General features: G+C 34.4%; 1 protein-coding gene across 1 annotated transcript; it reads right to left on the bottom strand.

The window, feature by feature from the left end:
* Window positions 1–7,057: 7,057 nt before the first annotated feature.
* Window positions 7,058–15,416, bottom strand: LOC135154449 (uncharacterized). The gene is made up of 2 exons (XM_064100592.1): window positions 15,267–15,416; window positions 7,058–10,129 (listed from the first exon to the last, which is right to left on the bottom strand). Exon 2 carries the CDS (start codon window positions 10,097–10,099, stop codon window positions 8,438–8,440), a length of 1,662 nt encoding a protein of 553 aa, XP_063956662.1. The 5' UTR covers window positions 10,100–10,129; window positions 15,267–15,416; the 3' UTR covers window positions 7,058–8,437.
* Between the last annotated feature and the right edge of the window lie 361 nt (window positions 15,417–15,777).

Raw genomic sequence — 15,777 nt, 5'->3', positions numbered from 1 at the left:
GGTATCATTAAAATTTAGTTTCGCATAAGAATATTGCAATATGGAAGAATTTAAAAAATGATTTTTTTTTTTTTTGGAGTGGACCTAACCCCTTATGCAAACAAACTCTTCTGAAGAGCTCATTTGTCAAAAGGGGTTAGGTCCATTTTTCATAAATTTTATTGTTTTCTGTCTCAAAACCTCTAAATTTTTTGTTGCTCTAATGAAAACAAAGAAAATTTGAAATTTTCATGAAAACGTGGATAAAAGTGGCAATGAAACAATCACTTCTTTAGTCAAAATAGATTGGATTCATTTCAGTTTAGTTGCAAAAGAGGGTAGGTCCACAATTATGATTTTTAAAAGAATATATAGAAAAAAAATGAAGGCAGGTAGATTTCTTTTATACCCAATTTATGTTCACGTGATAGAGCAGTACATCATGATAATTTAGTTTCTCATAAGAATATTGCACCAAGTTGTCGTGTTATGATATATGTTTACGCATGCGCGTGGTTGCTAAGTGGTTGTTAATAAACTTGTTATTTGAGAGTTCAATCAGTCACGTGTCCATCTCAGTGATATACAGTGTCATTCCACCAACATAACATTACATAAGTGAGAATAAAAAACATGGTTTTTTCTCGAAATGGTCCATAGTGGACCTAACCCCTTTTGTAACTAAACTCTTCATATGCACAAAACTCTGTATGGGATCACAAGGATGGTTAAACAGGAAAAATAACATATCATTTTAAAAATATTTAACGTTACAGTTATAATGAGCATGTTTCTATACATGGTGATTGTCAGCATGCTGGTATAGTATGCAAATACCAAATGTTCATGAGGGTGATTGTTGCGAATATTACACCGTCGTTTGGACAGGAAAGGGGGCAATATAAGAATTAAGTATTAAACATTACACCTCGTCCATTAACTCTTCATATTTCAGTGTATTATATAGATATATAAAAGACTGTATAAATTAAAAGGATCCATGTGATTCAATGAACAACGTACACCTTCTGGAAGGCAGAGATGACATGATAAAAATTATGTAGTTTCGTTGTCAACAAATATTATTATTTCATGTGGGTTGACGTGCCTAAGAAAGGAAGCTTAGAGGGGGTACTCTAGGCTTGGATATAATATGATTTGAATAGAAAAAGTAAAATTAGACAATTAAAATACTGACAATGTCATTGAAACCGGATAAGAAATGATAGATTTTTGATATTTTAAGCACCTTCATTGTTCTGATGAGACGGGCCTCTGCATGTCTTCATGAATATACAATGAACAAATTGATGATGTCTATCCGCAATTAGTCTGCTGGGCAAACCCTTCACTCGAGTTAAGGGTCTAAATGTGCAGCCTACTTATATGCCTTGTGTACTGAAGGTTATCTTGGAACAGCAAGTTTTGTATGTGCTAGTCTTTGCGTGGAGGCACACTGGTTGGTCGAAGTTCTAATCAGGGTTTGTGCCTGCAGACTAATCCGCACTTATTCTTTTTTTTTTTTTTTTTGGAAAATTATATTTCGTCAAATTTCGTCCACCAAGAACGGAAAACATGAAATGACTAATGATTAAATGTGTAATATATTTTTTATGCAAACATGTCTTCAGATAGTAGAGGAATATGATTTAATCTAATAACTTAATAAAATATGAAGCGGAGGTACTGGGTGAATGCGGAAGCTGCACCCCTCATGATTTTTCAGAGGGTGTTGCGTATGCTATCACATAGGAAGCACTCCATTGCCATCAAGTTGACAAGAAAAAAAAATGATTGAAATAGAGGAACATTTGGCAGCAGAAATTTATTTATTTATTTATATATTTATTTATTTATTTATTATTATTATTTTTTTTTTTTGCTTTTTTTTTTTTTAGTTACCGAAATCCCCTCGGGCATCATCTAGTTAACAATTTTTTTTTAACGAATCCCCCAGCACCCGCTATTTGAAAAGTCCTTTCTATGGCACTGGACGTGATATCACCAGCCCATTAAAATACACTAACAGCAGTATTTTGTAATCATATTTTAATGAAAATTTTCAGCATTTTGGTAAGTGAGTATCACTCTATATTATTTTCAGCCTGTGACGAGTAGCTTTGAGCATCTTGATACATGATCACAACACCATGTTTTTACCCTGCTTTTTGCGTTGGCCTTTCTATCTCAACACGAAACCTCCAGCTTATTTGGCATATCTAAGGGATCGGTGCCTCACCAAAAAAAACCCGACATGATTCCTCCAACGATTATAATGGAAGACGACATTCTCAGTTTGAAAATATTTCATTTGATCTTCCTTTTGCATAAAAATTTTGACCTGACATGCATGTTTGTAAAGTAACAGTGTATGCTTGCCAATTGGGCAATGGGGGGGGGGGGGTATTCCTCAATCTCATCGAATTTATTTCATGAGCTATTTAGTTGCATATTTGCTCTGTGCAAGGAAAAAAGTGAGGAGTGAGGGAGTGCGTCTTTAGCGTATTGACATTACAGAAATCAATCGTTTCATTTCATCTTCATTGTAGACTGCTAGGACTTCTGATTTCAACTGATTTTATTAATGTCAGAAATCACATCTTCATCAAGTGATTCAATGTGTGTCAAATGTAGACTTGAAAGAGCGCCATCTTTTGACGTAGAATGGATAGAGATGAAGGTGGATTCCCGATAGATGATACCCGACTTCAGATCACTGTCACTTCATGCATGGACCTAGTAATCATGGTAATAGGTCCATGCTTCATGGAAGCCAGTACTGGGTGGCTTCTAAAGAAGAAGAAATTTACTTTCAATGGGTTATTCAATAAGCAACGTGCGTTGCTATGTCAGTGCATACATTATTTTGTGTTAGATATACTTGAGCCCCCCCCCCCCCAGCCCCCAGTTAAACAATTACCATATTAAAGCATCCATACCATATTAGGGAACCAGCAGACATTATAAAGCTCTGCTTTTTATGCAGGTTCCTTCACATTTCACTTTCATTAATTGCCATTGCCATAATCTTCTTTATTCTTTATAATTTTATAATTAAATGTATTTCTTATGTTGTGTTATTATATTTTGATATATTATTTTGGTGAAGCGTTGAACATAATTTCAATATGACAGTGGCGTAGTTCTTTGAATTTTTAGAAGTAGCACAATGGTCACATTTAAAGGGATGGTCCAGGCTGGAGATATTCAAATCTCAATAAAAAGAAAAAAAATCAAAAAGCAATATGCTAAAAATTTGATCAAAATCGGGTAGAAAATAACGAAGTTATTTGAATTTTAAAGATTTGCATTATCATTCCGGTGAAACACTGAGTTCTACTGTTCTAGGCATGTCTTTATGAATATTCATGAGGTAGGCTGATGAAGTCATATCCCCGTCAGTTCTTTTGTATTGTATTATATGAAATTAGATTTATTAAACTTTTTTTACCAAGAGCTAAAACAATTGGATGACAACTGATCAAGTGCATTAGTTATTTATTGCTGCAACCTATTTTATCGTAATAGAGACACATCATTTGCACATGTCTGAAGAAATGAAACGTGTATGATTTCATGTAATAACATAAGAACAAGAAAAGTGGGGATGTGACATCATCAGCCCACCTAATGAATAATCATGACCATATGCAAATAACTGTTTTCACAAAATATTTAAAATTAGACAAATTAAAATTCAATAACTTCCTTATTTGTTATCCGATTTTAATGAAATTTTCGGCATTTGGCTTTGTGGATTTTACTCTATTTAGTTATTATGAAAATTTTCAGCCTGGACCATCCCTTTGATATAATTTGATATTATTTAATCGTACAAAATTTCCCAGTGATACAAAAAAGTAGCGTTCGGATTGTTCTCCCCCCCCCCCTCTTTTCTATGATTTTTTTTAATCTCTTAAATTCATTCGTTCTTGGCAAGCCCCTCAGTTATGTTTCATTTTACTTAATTTCGACGAAGCCAGATCTATCTATACGGAGTTCAAATTCATCCTTTCTTCAATTTTGTTATGATTTTTTATGATTGACATGGTTTGTGATGTATTTCACTTTGTAATGTAATGTTTATTTGTTTCCTAAGAAAGGAAAATACAAATACAAACTCAAATTCACCCCGTCCTCTTTCCCCCATCTCTCTCTATCATTCCTTGTCTCTCGGTAGTTCTTCTTCTTCTTCTCTCTCCCCCTCTTATTCCATCTGTATTCACCTTGTCCTTCCATTTCTCCTTCTCACTCCTCCACTTTTCTCTCTCTCGCTCTTTCTCAGTCTTTATTCTCACTGTCTCTCCATTCTTTTCTCTCCCCTTCTTCTATCTTCCCCCCCCCCTCTCTCTCTCTCTCTCTCATCTTTTCTATCCCTTTCCTTTCCGCGTCTCTTTATCCTTTTATTTTCATATATATATTTTTTTCTCTATCTTTTTTTCCATCTTTACTTTCCTCGTCTCTCCATTTTTTAAATCTTTCACTCCCCTCCACTTTGCCACCCCCTCTCTTTTCCCTTTATCTTCTCATTCTCCCCCCCCCCCCCTTCGTCTGTTATCATAAGTCCTACATGTCCAATACAATCATTTGTAAATCACAAATATGAACTGCATATAGAGTCGGGTTTTTTTACATTTAATTTCGTTTATGCTGACAAAATTATTTGATTATAACATTACATGATTGTTTGTGCATTAAAATCACCCTCCCCATCACCATGATAATGACCTCAAAAAAAAAAACTGCAAAGATTTCGATCAGTTTAAAAATATTAAGCATTTATTCAGATCGGTTGATAGTTGGTTTTTAGATGAATAATGTGCATACAACTCATTGTGGATTGGTAAGCTTTTCTCGAAATGTAGTAGATAACCAATGCATAGTAAAGAGATAGTTAGATCGGTTGATAATTGGTGTTTTGATCAGTAATTTGTATACAACTATATCATGTATATATTGCATTGGCAAACCTTTCTCGAAATGTACTAAATACATTAACCCACTGTAAAGAAAGATATTTCCTAACTATTTTCACATGACTATTTTCAGCTCTCAAGTATTTAAGATTAATTTCGTCTTGGTTTAAGTCTATACAACAACAACAACAAGCATTGGCCTTTTTTCCTATTCAACAATGTTAGTAATTCACAACAAAGTATAATGAAAATATATTATATCAAAAGCAAACGTATACTTCCTACTCATCCTTCAATATACACTTGAAAATAATAGATATCATGATATACATTATATCATAATAATGTTTATTATGCATGTTATGTACAATAGTCTCCCAAATTTTATGAAGCGAATTATAATCAGCTGTATATATTAAACATCATATATTGAGCATGTAAAACCGGTATTTTGTTTGACATTTATTTTCATTTATGCTGACAAAATTTCTTGATTATGATAGTACATGATTATTTGTGTATTAAAAACACCCTCTTCATAACTATGATAATAACTTCAAAATACACCATGTATTTTTGATCAATTTAAAATCTTACATATTTCTTCCGATCAGTTGATAATTAGATCAGTAATTTGTATATCACTATACAGTGCGTCCCACAAAAAACGAAACCGACATTTAGCGATGATTTATCATAACTTAATCATAAATACAATAGACAAATGACCTATCAATGAAAAGCTTAGGATCTCTTCTTTTATCTGATTTTATTGAGATTATTTTTTATTTACACATGAGTGAGCAAAAACAATGTGAAGAAAGGATACCAAAAACTCATTTGGCGGGGGGTATCTGAATTTTAAAAAGAAAATCACATGCCTAAAAAGTTCAATATCTGCTCTTTTATTTGATACCTTAATCACAAAAAAATGGTAAAGAAGTAAAAAGTTATGTTTCCTCGATACAATGCTTGTATTTCCATAATTTCATTAAATAAACGTGTTTTCACCGGTTTCCCACAGAAGCTATCGCACAGTTAACAAAAGACTTATTGCATGGCTGATCTTCAACAAAACGGAGTGTCGAGTGAGTTTGAACGCTAGCTTGTAAAACCTCTTCATTTTATGAAGTTATTGAAATTCAAGCCTTATTTCAAATAACCAGAACTTTATTATCTCTTGACCATTTTCTGTAATTGAGGTATCAAATTAAAGAGCAGATATTGAACTTTTTCAAAATGCGGTTTTCTTTTTTGAAATCCAGATACAGCCCGCCAAATGACTTTTTGGTATCCCCTCTTCAAATTGTTTTTACTCAGTCATGCGTGAATAAATGTAATTTAAGTAATTGCAGATGAAAGAGGAGATTCTAAGCTTTACAATGGTAGGTCATTTGTCTATTTTATTTGTGATTAAGTTATGATAAATCATCGATAAATCTCGGATTCGTTTTTTGTGGGACGCACTGTATATTGCATTGGCAAACATTTCTCAAAATTTACTAAATACATTAACTCACAGTAAAGAAAGATATTTCCGAACTATTTTCACTTGACTATTTTCAGCTCTCAAGTAGGTAAGAATAATTTCGTCTCGATTTAAGTCTATACATCAACAAACGTTGCTTTTTTTCTATTCAATAGTGTTAGTAATTCACAACAAAGTATAATGAAAATATATTATTTTAAAAACAAAAAGTATAGTTTCTACTCATCTTGCAATATACACTTGAAATAATAGATACTAAAATCATCACATTATACATGTTATATCATAATTTATATGTTCATTATGTACATTAGTTTTCCTAGTTTTATGAAGAAAATTGTAATTAGCTGTATAAGATCAAACAACAAATAAAAAAAAGTTTGGATTGTCAAGCGTTTCATTTGACATTACCCATAGTAACAACGCTTCTCAGCCAATCAAAAACAAGAAAAATCGTTAGATCTGACATATCACCGGAAGAAAATGTAAACATATAGCACTATATCCCGTTCCATTTTTAGGAACAAACTTTCAATAACCTATACTATATAGACAATAACGGGCAATTGAATTTATAGTTGAAATAAAGCATAAACCCTAGCTAAACTTAACCTGTACAAAGGTGATTATTGTAAGAATAAATTCGGTTGGATTTTTTTTCTTTTGAAAAATGATATACTCCTACCTTAAAACAACACACCCTAGACAATAACGATTTATATACAACTTATTGCAGCAACATGGATATCCGTGTCGTATTACACAGTACAAGGGGGTAATTTAGGGGTTAAAAGAGAGATGGGGGGGGGGGGGGGTAGATGTATACGAATAACCACACAATTTGAATCAATTATGATCAGAAGAATACAACCATTTTCATCTAAAAAATATTCACTTTAGCTAATGCCTCTGGAATAGACTTCCAGTTTACACACTAAACACAATTTAAAATAGAAACGAAATAAACAAATGAATTGAATTGAGTTATTAACATGAAACCACGAACAAAAGCTACATTATGGGCAGATATTTGACAAATTATCTAATTCTGTCTGATATATATGTTCCTGCTTTATTTATTTACAGCGCGGTACGATCAACTATCGGATGTTTTTATTTTCATATGATCTTTATAATGAAATTAATTTGACATAATTTCATGATGTTGATGAACATTACTTAACGTAGTGGGCGCACACACATCATTACATTACGTCAGTACAAATAACTATCATTACTATTTTTGTTTCATTTCCATATGATTGTTACTTTAGATTATCTAGTCAGGTAGCCAATGTGAAAGATGATAATGTCATATGGGGAAACAATTATATAGTAATCAGCAACTCTCCCCATGACTTTAGTATATATTTCACTTAAATTACCTCTTTTATCACATGTATCACTAGATCACGTGTTCTTTCTATAGGAGGGCTTGTAATACAGATTTTTAAATCATGGATAAAGAGTTTGTATCACCATAAGAAAGAGCAACGAGATACATTTTGGGGTATTTTATAGTCCATCAAAGGGAAATTTGTTCATCACAAATCCTTGTTGCATTGCCAATTGGAGGATTGCAATATTCGAATGCTCAAAACTTTCTCATTGCTTGTCCCATTTTTCTAAAACTTTCGTTGATCTGTTTTTTTTTTACTTTTCTGTTTCGACCAAAGCCTACCTATTCCAAAGAATTCATTCCCCTTTAATACTGAACTCGGTCATTTGAAAGACTCTACAGTAACTATCTGGTTCAAGTAGGCAATTCGTTAACACATTTGTATTTATTTTGCTCATGTTACGAGTAAACTATTTATTTGGATCTGAGGATATTCATTACATACCTAATCTAGACAGATAAATAAATTAACGACCGCTTTTTATTTAATATGGATTGATACAACATTAAACACCGTGACCATGCGTATATGAATGTAGTCACGTACATAGAGCTTGAAGGATGTAAATTGAAATAAAAATAAAAGTAAAAGCAAACCTCTGGTCTATATTTCTCTTACAAATCCGATATCATTCCTTTGATAGTCTAGATGATTTACAAGATGAATGTCTTCTTGTAGATAAGAAGTTTGTCTCCATCACACCCTATAAAGTTACCAGTAGGAGTAACGAGATAAGGGCTCATGAATTTAGTGCGATCTGATTGCTCGTATTCCACGATCCTCCTTGTCTGGATGATACCATCACGTGACACCTGATCAACTGCGATGGTATTACGCGCTTCATCCCAGTACGCGATGTAGAGTGTGTCTGTCAGTTTGTCAACGCGACACTGTGTTACGTCCCACTCATCACAGTGTATGACAGTCTTCTCTTCTCCTGATCGTGAGATGACAGTGAATTCATCATCACCTGTCTTCACAACGATATCACCTGATGACAAGTCTTGTATCTCATTCCACACCTCCTTACCCTGCATCGTAATAGTGTTTACTATCTTATCATCAGCAGGATTGATGACGTAGATATTAGACTGATAGTACTCACCAGCGATGATCATCCCATCCCTGTCAACATCAACATCCACACTATTATAATCGTCTCCATTCCCTGGTATGCTGATGTCTCTAATCACCTTCCATTGTCTGTCATAGAGAGTGATGCATCCATCCAACCTGTCACCCGTGCAATCTTCTCTCCTCTTACCACATACAATTACGTTACTGTCTATGGGCGCACATGATGTAACACGCACACCTCCATCAATGACTTTCTCTGTGTGTTGAGTGTTGATATTTGTAATATACATGTCATTGTTATCTACGTCTTGCACACATATCTCATCATCACTGACTAAACCACGCACCCACGGCTTATTAACAACCGATGGAATGTGGATTGATTTGACAAGTTCCCATTTACCAATATATCCATCAATTCTACCATAGTATTCTCCACCTACTTCCCCCTCTACAAACTTCACTCTATCAACTTCACTCTGTATTCGGTCAAGACAGTCGCTATCATCTTGATGAACATTCAAACTTAAATTTTCATTAATAGATGCAAGTACTTGAGGAGCTTCATTCACCAATGTTTCATCATGTTGGTTTATACGTTTGATGGTTGATTCAATGTTCTTTACAGTGTTTATTACATGCTGATTCTTATTAGCAAGATCTTTGATCTTCTTAGAAACAACTTCGCTGATTTTCTTTGCATCTGATAAAAGTTTTGCTTTTTTGTCTTTGATGATTTGTCGCTCATTTTCTCTCTCGGTGTTGCAATCCTTGATCCGTTTTTCTCTCTTCTCATTTACGAGTCTTATTTCCTCATCTGCCTCCTCGTTAATAACCCTAATCATCCTGTTCTCCTTTTCTCCAACAGATTCGATCTTGTCGTGATATGAATCTTGAATGTTGTTGTTAATTTTCCGAAGATGAGTACTTCCAGACGTTGACACAGTCTTTATTTTCCCATTGAGGGCGTCCAATTGTTTCTGAAGTTCCTGTATTTTTGGCCGTTTTTCATCAAGCTGTCTCCTCCTTTCGAAGATGACATCCTCGATGTCGTCTAGCTGACATGGTTTTTGACTGTGATCTTTGGTAGCGCATGGATGACAAATAGGAATTTTGTGTTTCTTACAGTAAAATTTGATTGGCTCACCATGCTTGTCACATGACCATTTCATGTCATGACCTTTCCTTGTACGAAGCTCGTCCTCTCCACCCTTCTTTTTTGGGAACTTAGACGCCATGACGAAGATAAAATAGGGACAGTAGCCTACCTAAAAAAAAAAAAAAAAAAAACGCAAGAAAAGTTAAAATGAACTCAAGAAACATTTGATCAAAAAATTACGAGGGTATATTAAACATTCCCTCGCTTTCTCAGAAACCTTTACAGTGAAAGTGTTCTCAGATTTAATCTTAATTTTTCTTGCGTTGTTTTGTGAACCGATAAAACAACACTTAATGTAATACTTTTTTTTTTCCTTTAGTTGAATTGAGATCCTTGTATAATGTATTATTAAACACGAATACACGAAGAGGTGCAGTGTATAAACATATTAGGTGGTATGGTTTTTATTTTTAGCTCATGATAAACGTGGATCAGTGCTCAAATTGCAAAGAATTTTGGAAATAAATTATGATAGTGCGTAGAGAAAACGACAAACAACGTCAAAAAGATGTCTAGTATGTTTAGGGCACAAATTTAGTATATGCAGTGAGCATAAGTTACAGCGAAATTTAAATGTTCGAAGAGAAAAAAGTATAATGGCTCTTTTCATTGTAAAAAATGATATACGAAATTCCTCATGTATAGAATAATGATAATAAGATCTGGGATTTCGTAGGGAGGGGCAGAAACCTGACCTGATTTTGGTGCCATTTTAGAGAGAAAAAAATACGCCTCCTCCCTCCCCGCCGAGCAAGAAAAGTGCTTTAAATGCGTGTTGAATTATTTTATTTCCTAGTCACATAAAACACGGCATTTGAAGACCACTATTTCTAATCATATTTTCATGAAGGAAATAAATCCACATATATATAATATATGTAATGTCACTTTTTCTTCAAAAATAATAAATGCGAGCGCAAAGCGCGAGTAATTTGTGTTTCAAGTATTTGGGGGTTTCAATTTCATGTATTTTTTAATCAGAGTAGGCCTAGAATTGTGTAAGCGGGAGGTTAGAAATAGTATTGATAACATCCCTTGGTAGTAATGTAATCTTGAAGGCAATGGCGTATCTGAGACTTAATTCAGCTGGGGGGCTGCTTGAACATTTGTAGGGGGCACCAAAATAGATATGTTTTGTAGAAACCGTCCGAAGTTAAATAAATTATGAGATTTATTCTAAAAAACACGGTAAGGTATCTTACAAGGGATAAATAAAAAAAATGTGAGCGCGAATTGCGAGCTGAAATTTTCTATAATAATATGAAAAAGATCATTTTCGTTTTTCAGGTTAGAATAAAAAAAAATGCAGCTCACGCTTTGTGGTCGCGTATAATCATTCAAGATAAGATGCCTTTATAATAAAAAAATTGATGCGAGTGCCAAGTGCGAGCTGATTTTTTTTTTTTTTATCTATACTGAAAATTGAATTTTTTAAGCATGATTAATTAAGCCATACAAACTTGGGGTGCGAGCTGGGATATTTTCATATTCCCATCTGAAAATTGGACAGTTTAAGCACGTTTTTAGAATAAAGAACAATTTGTGTATCTTAATTTTATGATTGATGCGAGTCCAAAGCCCAAGGTGAAAATCTTATTATAGTGACCAGAATTGGAAACCTTTGAACACTTTTTAAGAGGCATGAAAATTGTTGTGAGGATATACTTATCTCACTAATGGATGATGGGAATCTAAAGCTAAAGCAAGAGCTTAATACTTTTTTTGTTATCCGGGGAAAAGAACACATATCTTACAATAATAATGATCGGCAGAAACAAATTATTATTTTTTTCCGATTGGCCGCCATGAGCTAATTTTTAGGGGTATTCCTCTCAAAAGACCGAAGTTTTAACTACATCTCAGGTTTGTGCGTCCACACAAGATAGTAGGATAAGGCATTAAGAAATAACGCGAGCACAAACCGCGAGCTATTTTTTTTATATTTCATGTATAGTGATATAAACTTTGATATTCTGAGCAGTTTTTTTTTTTCATGAACAATATGCGTATGTAACTAAATAATTAATGGGAGCGCGAAGCGCGAGCCAAAATTTCAATACACTAATCTAAAAAGGGAGCTAATAATAACAGTTTTGCAGTGGCTAATGTAGAGGAAATTGCGAGCGGGAGTTGAAAATGTTACTATATCGATCTGAAAAGCTACCTGTTAATGAAGGTTTCCATGTAACACATGAGAAGAATACATATCCTACCAATCAATGTGAGCAACAAGTAATTTTGCAAACATAAACATGATATGTATTTCATCAAACAATATTAATGCTAGCGCGAAGCATGAGCTTGAAATTTTCCGACTAAACAATAAGAAATTAACTTTTTGCTATCCTTAAGAGGATAGGTATCTTACTACACAAAATATGGGAGCGCAAAGCGCGAGCTGAAAATTTTTATTTTCCGAGTTTTAACCTTGACATTTTTAGCCCTTTTTTTCTAACTGTGAACAAAATAAATTTCTTACTAAACTTCTGATACAAGAGAGAGAGAGAGCTGTGATTTTTTTTAATTTCCGACTTTTAAACTTGGATGTGTAAACGGACATCTTAACATTATTGAAGCGAGCACAAAACGCAAGCTGAAAATTGATATCCTGACCTAAAATCTGGAAAGTTAAGAAAAAAAATTGTGTAATCAAGAACTAGTGTTGTAGTGCCTTGATGCTCGACCTTGGTCTTTAAGCGCCTTAAGGCCAACTTTTTCGAAGCCTAGGCCTTGGACTGTAAAGCCTTGGCTTTGAGGATGTTGAGCCTTGAATTTTAAAGGCATTTTCATTTTTTTTTATTTGAACTTTCTATAGACTTTTCTGCATAAAACTTAAATGTTTTATTATTGTGTATGTTAGATAACGTTGATGGTGAATATTACCATAATAATAGTACTATTACGGCCACCTACTTTATTATTATTATCATAATTGTCACCATTTATGATAATAATTTTGATTATAATAACGAAAAATCTAAATCACCATAACTATAATAAGAATAATAATAATGTTGTACATTTAATAACTGACCATGACTTTAACAATAATAGTTATATACTATTAATACTGATATCAAAGATCGTAATCTACAGAGTGTTTTAGCATGGACCTTACTATAGGGTCCAGGGTCCAAATATCAATATTTAATCTGTCCTTGCATGCCCCACTTCCTCACACGCACATTAGCATAGGAATTATTATTTTTGTTATTTTTGAGGAGCTATTTTTTTTACTCACACCCAACCATACACCCCTCACACACCCTCTGACACACACACACAGAAGCACGGACATTTGCAAGTGATCTTCCACTCATTACTTTTTAAACATTTTATTCCAGTGGGGGGGGGCGTTTCATAAAGCTGTTCGTAAGTCAAGAGCGACTTTGAGAACGACTGGTGAACCTTTCTTACGCGCTAAACCATCGCCAATGGTGTATACCATTTACCAAAAGAAAGGATCACTAGTCGTTCTTAAAGTCGCTCTAATCTTACGAATAGCTTTGATACACACCCACCTGGTCCAAAACACATCAAGATTCCACTTTACATCTGATCAATATTGAAAACATCAATCTCATCATGTCCAAAAGAAGGGGAAAATAAAAATAATATAACATTGAAAAAAGGTTTAAGGTTCAGATGAATACTTTTAATCCGTCACAACCAGGGGCGTCGATCCATTTTTCAGATTGGGGGGGCAAAATCGTGAATCAACTTTCAAAAGGCGCTCGATCACACAAAACAAACAGACTCAAACACACACACACACACACACACACATACGCCTATATGTATATATATATAGATTATATATATATATTAAATCACAAAAGAAGGAACAAAGAACCGCCGGACCGTGAAATGCATCCATTGCCCCAACCGAGGGCCCCCACCAAATCCAACTAGCTTCAGTGTCCTGATGAGCCGCCCGTGATCGAGGCGCGAAACCATTGGTAGACCAGAGGTGAGGAAAATTTCTATATATATATATATATATATATATATATATATATATATATTTATATATATATATATATATATACACACACATATACACACACACACACACACACATCTCACCAACAAATTAAATTTAAAAAAAAATAAAAAAATAATAGATGAGAGCGCGAAGCGCGAGCTGAAAATTTTGATATTTTGATCTTAAAAAAAAAAGTTTAATTGACGTTTTTAATAAAGAACAAGAAATATATCCAACAAAAGGTTATTGCAAATCGAAGTGGGAGTTCTTTTGAGGTATAGAACTGAAAACGGGACATTCTATTCACCTATTCAATCATGAAAAGTATGGGTTTTTGCTACAGAAATGATGCGAGCGCAAAGCGCGAGCTGAAAATTTTTAATATTCTAATCTGAAAACCGGACATTTTGAGCACGATTTTAGATGAAGAACGAGTTGTGTATCTCAATCTCGCTTGCTGATTTATGTGTTACATTACAATCTTATTTTATTTTTTGCACATGCGGAATTATTGGGGGGGCAAAACGATATGTTTGCCCCCCCCCCCAATATTTTCATTGGTGGGGCGGTTGCCCCCCCTGCCCCCCCCCCCCCCCCATGATCGACGCCTCTGGTCACAACGATTGCACAACATCTCTGTCAAACCAAAAACAACTTATAATGCAGTTAGTGCATGTACAGTATTGATGTAATGAGAGAGGGCGCTTGGATATAAATGTAAGAAAAACCCTTTTTTATAAGAAAAGCCCAAGTCCCAGACATTGGCTTTTATTACAATCAAACCAGCTTCCCACCCTTTAATTTAAGGCATTTCTGAGATGATTTCAGATTCATCATTTTTACACAAGATGAGTCATTGTATAAGGAACAATTTCCCATATCTAACTCTATTGGACGTTTTTGTATTCAGATATTCAATTTTCTATAGCAGGTCTCATCCATGGATGTTAGAATATTATCTCCACTTTTCATGCTAACAATCATTCTGTCATACCTTCAAACAGTACATACACGAACTATGAACCAAACTGCTTTCAATAATGGAGGTCAAAGGTTTGGTGATTGTCACGTGGGAAGTGACTTTTTTAAAGTATTTACTTACTGCTGCTTGACACCAAATAAAGAATACGTAAAACTGATGAATACAGCTATTAAAAAAGATTTAATCAAATCTCTTTTGTCATTCTGTGGTTTCCTTTTGATTGGGTTTACAATAATTGTACATGAAAATATATATAGATATAACAAAATACAACTTAACGGTAATCGTTGACACTAGCCCCCATCATCTCATCTGGCCTGACATGCCCCACTCGGCCCTGGTGGTCGGTCCAGTTCCTGGCCTCCGCAGCTAGCGATGTCTCTTCCACTCGGCCTCGGCCTCCGCAGACTGTGTTGCCCCTTGATGAGTAACCCCCAGATCAGAGAGATGTGGCTTCAACGAATTAGTGGACGAGATCGAGCCCCCAATGAAGACATGAATTTTGACCAATCATGTCGGTGGAGAACCGGCGGCAGCTGGGGTCGTTATCTCGTCACCGACGTAGTCCCTCAGTTCTAACTTAGACTGCCTATACGAACATATGTGGTTTATTCTAGCTTAGGTGGTTCTCCCTGAATTACTAAAACTAACCTCATAATATACCCTACCGTTACTAGGACTAACTGTAAAAATTATATAAAGTAATTCAAAGAATTTCAATAACAGATGAATGCATAAAGCGACACATTCTTAATAACAAAAAACTTCATGGGCATCTCTACACCTACAT

This window comes from Lytechinus pictus, chromosome 6 (assembly GCF_037042905.1).
Source record: "Lytechinus pictus isolate F3 Inbred chromosome 6, Lp3.0, whole genome shotgun sequence".
In the NCBI taxonomy this organism is placed as follows: Eukaryota; Metazoa; Echinodermata; class Echinoidea; order Temnopleuroida; family Toxopneustidae; genus Lytechinus; species Lytechinus pictus.
Note: the sequence above shows the minus strand (reverse complement) of the source record. Positions and strands in the feature narration are given on the sequence as shown.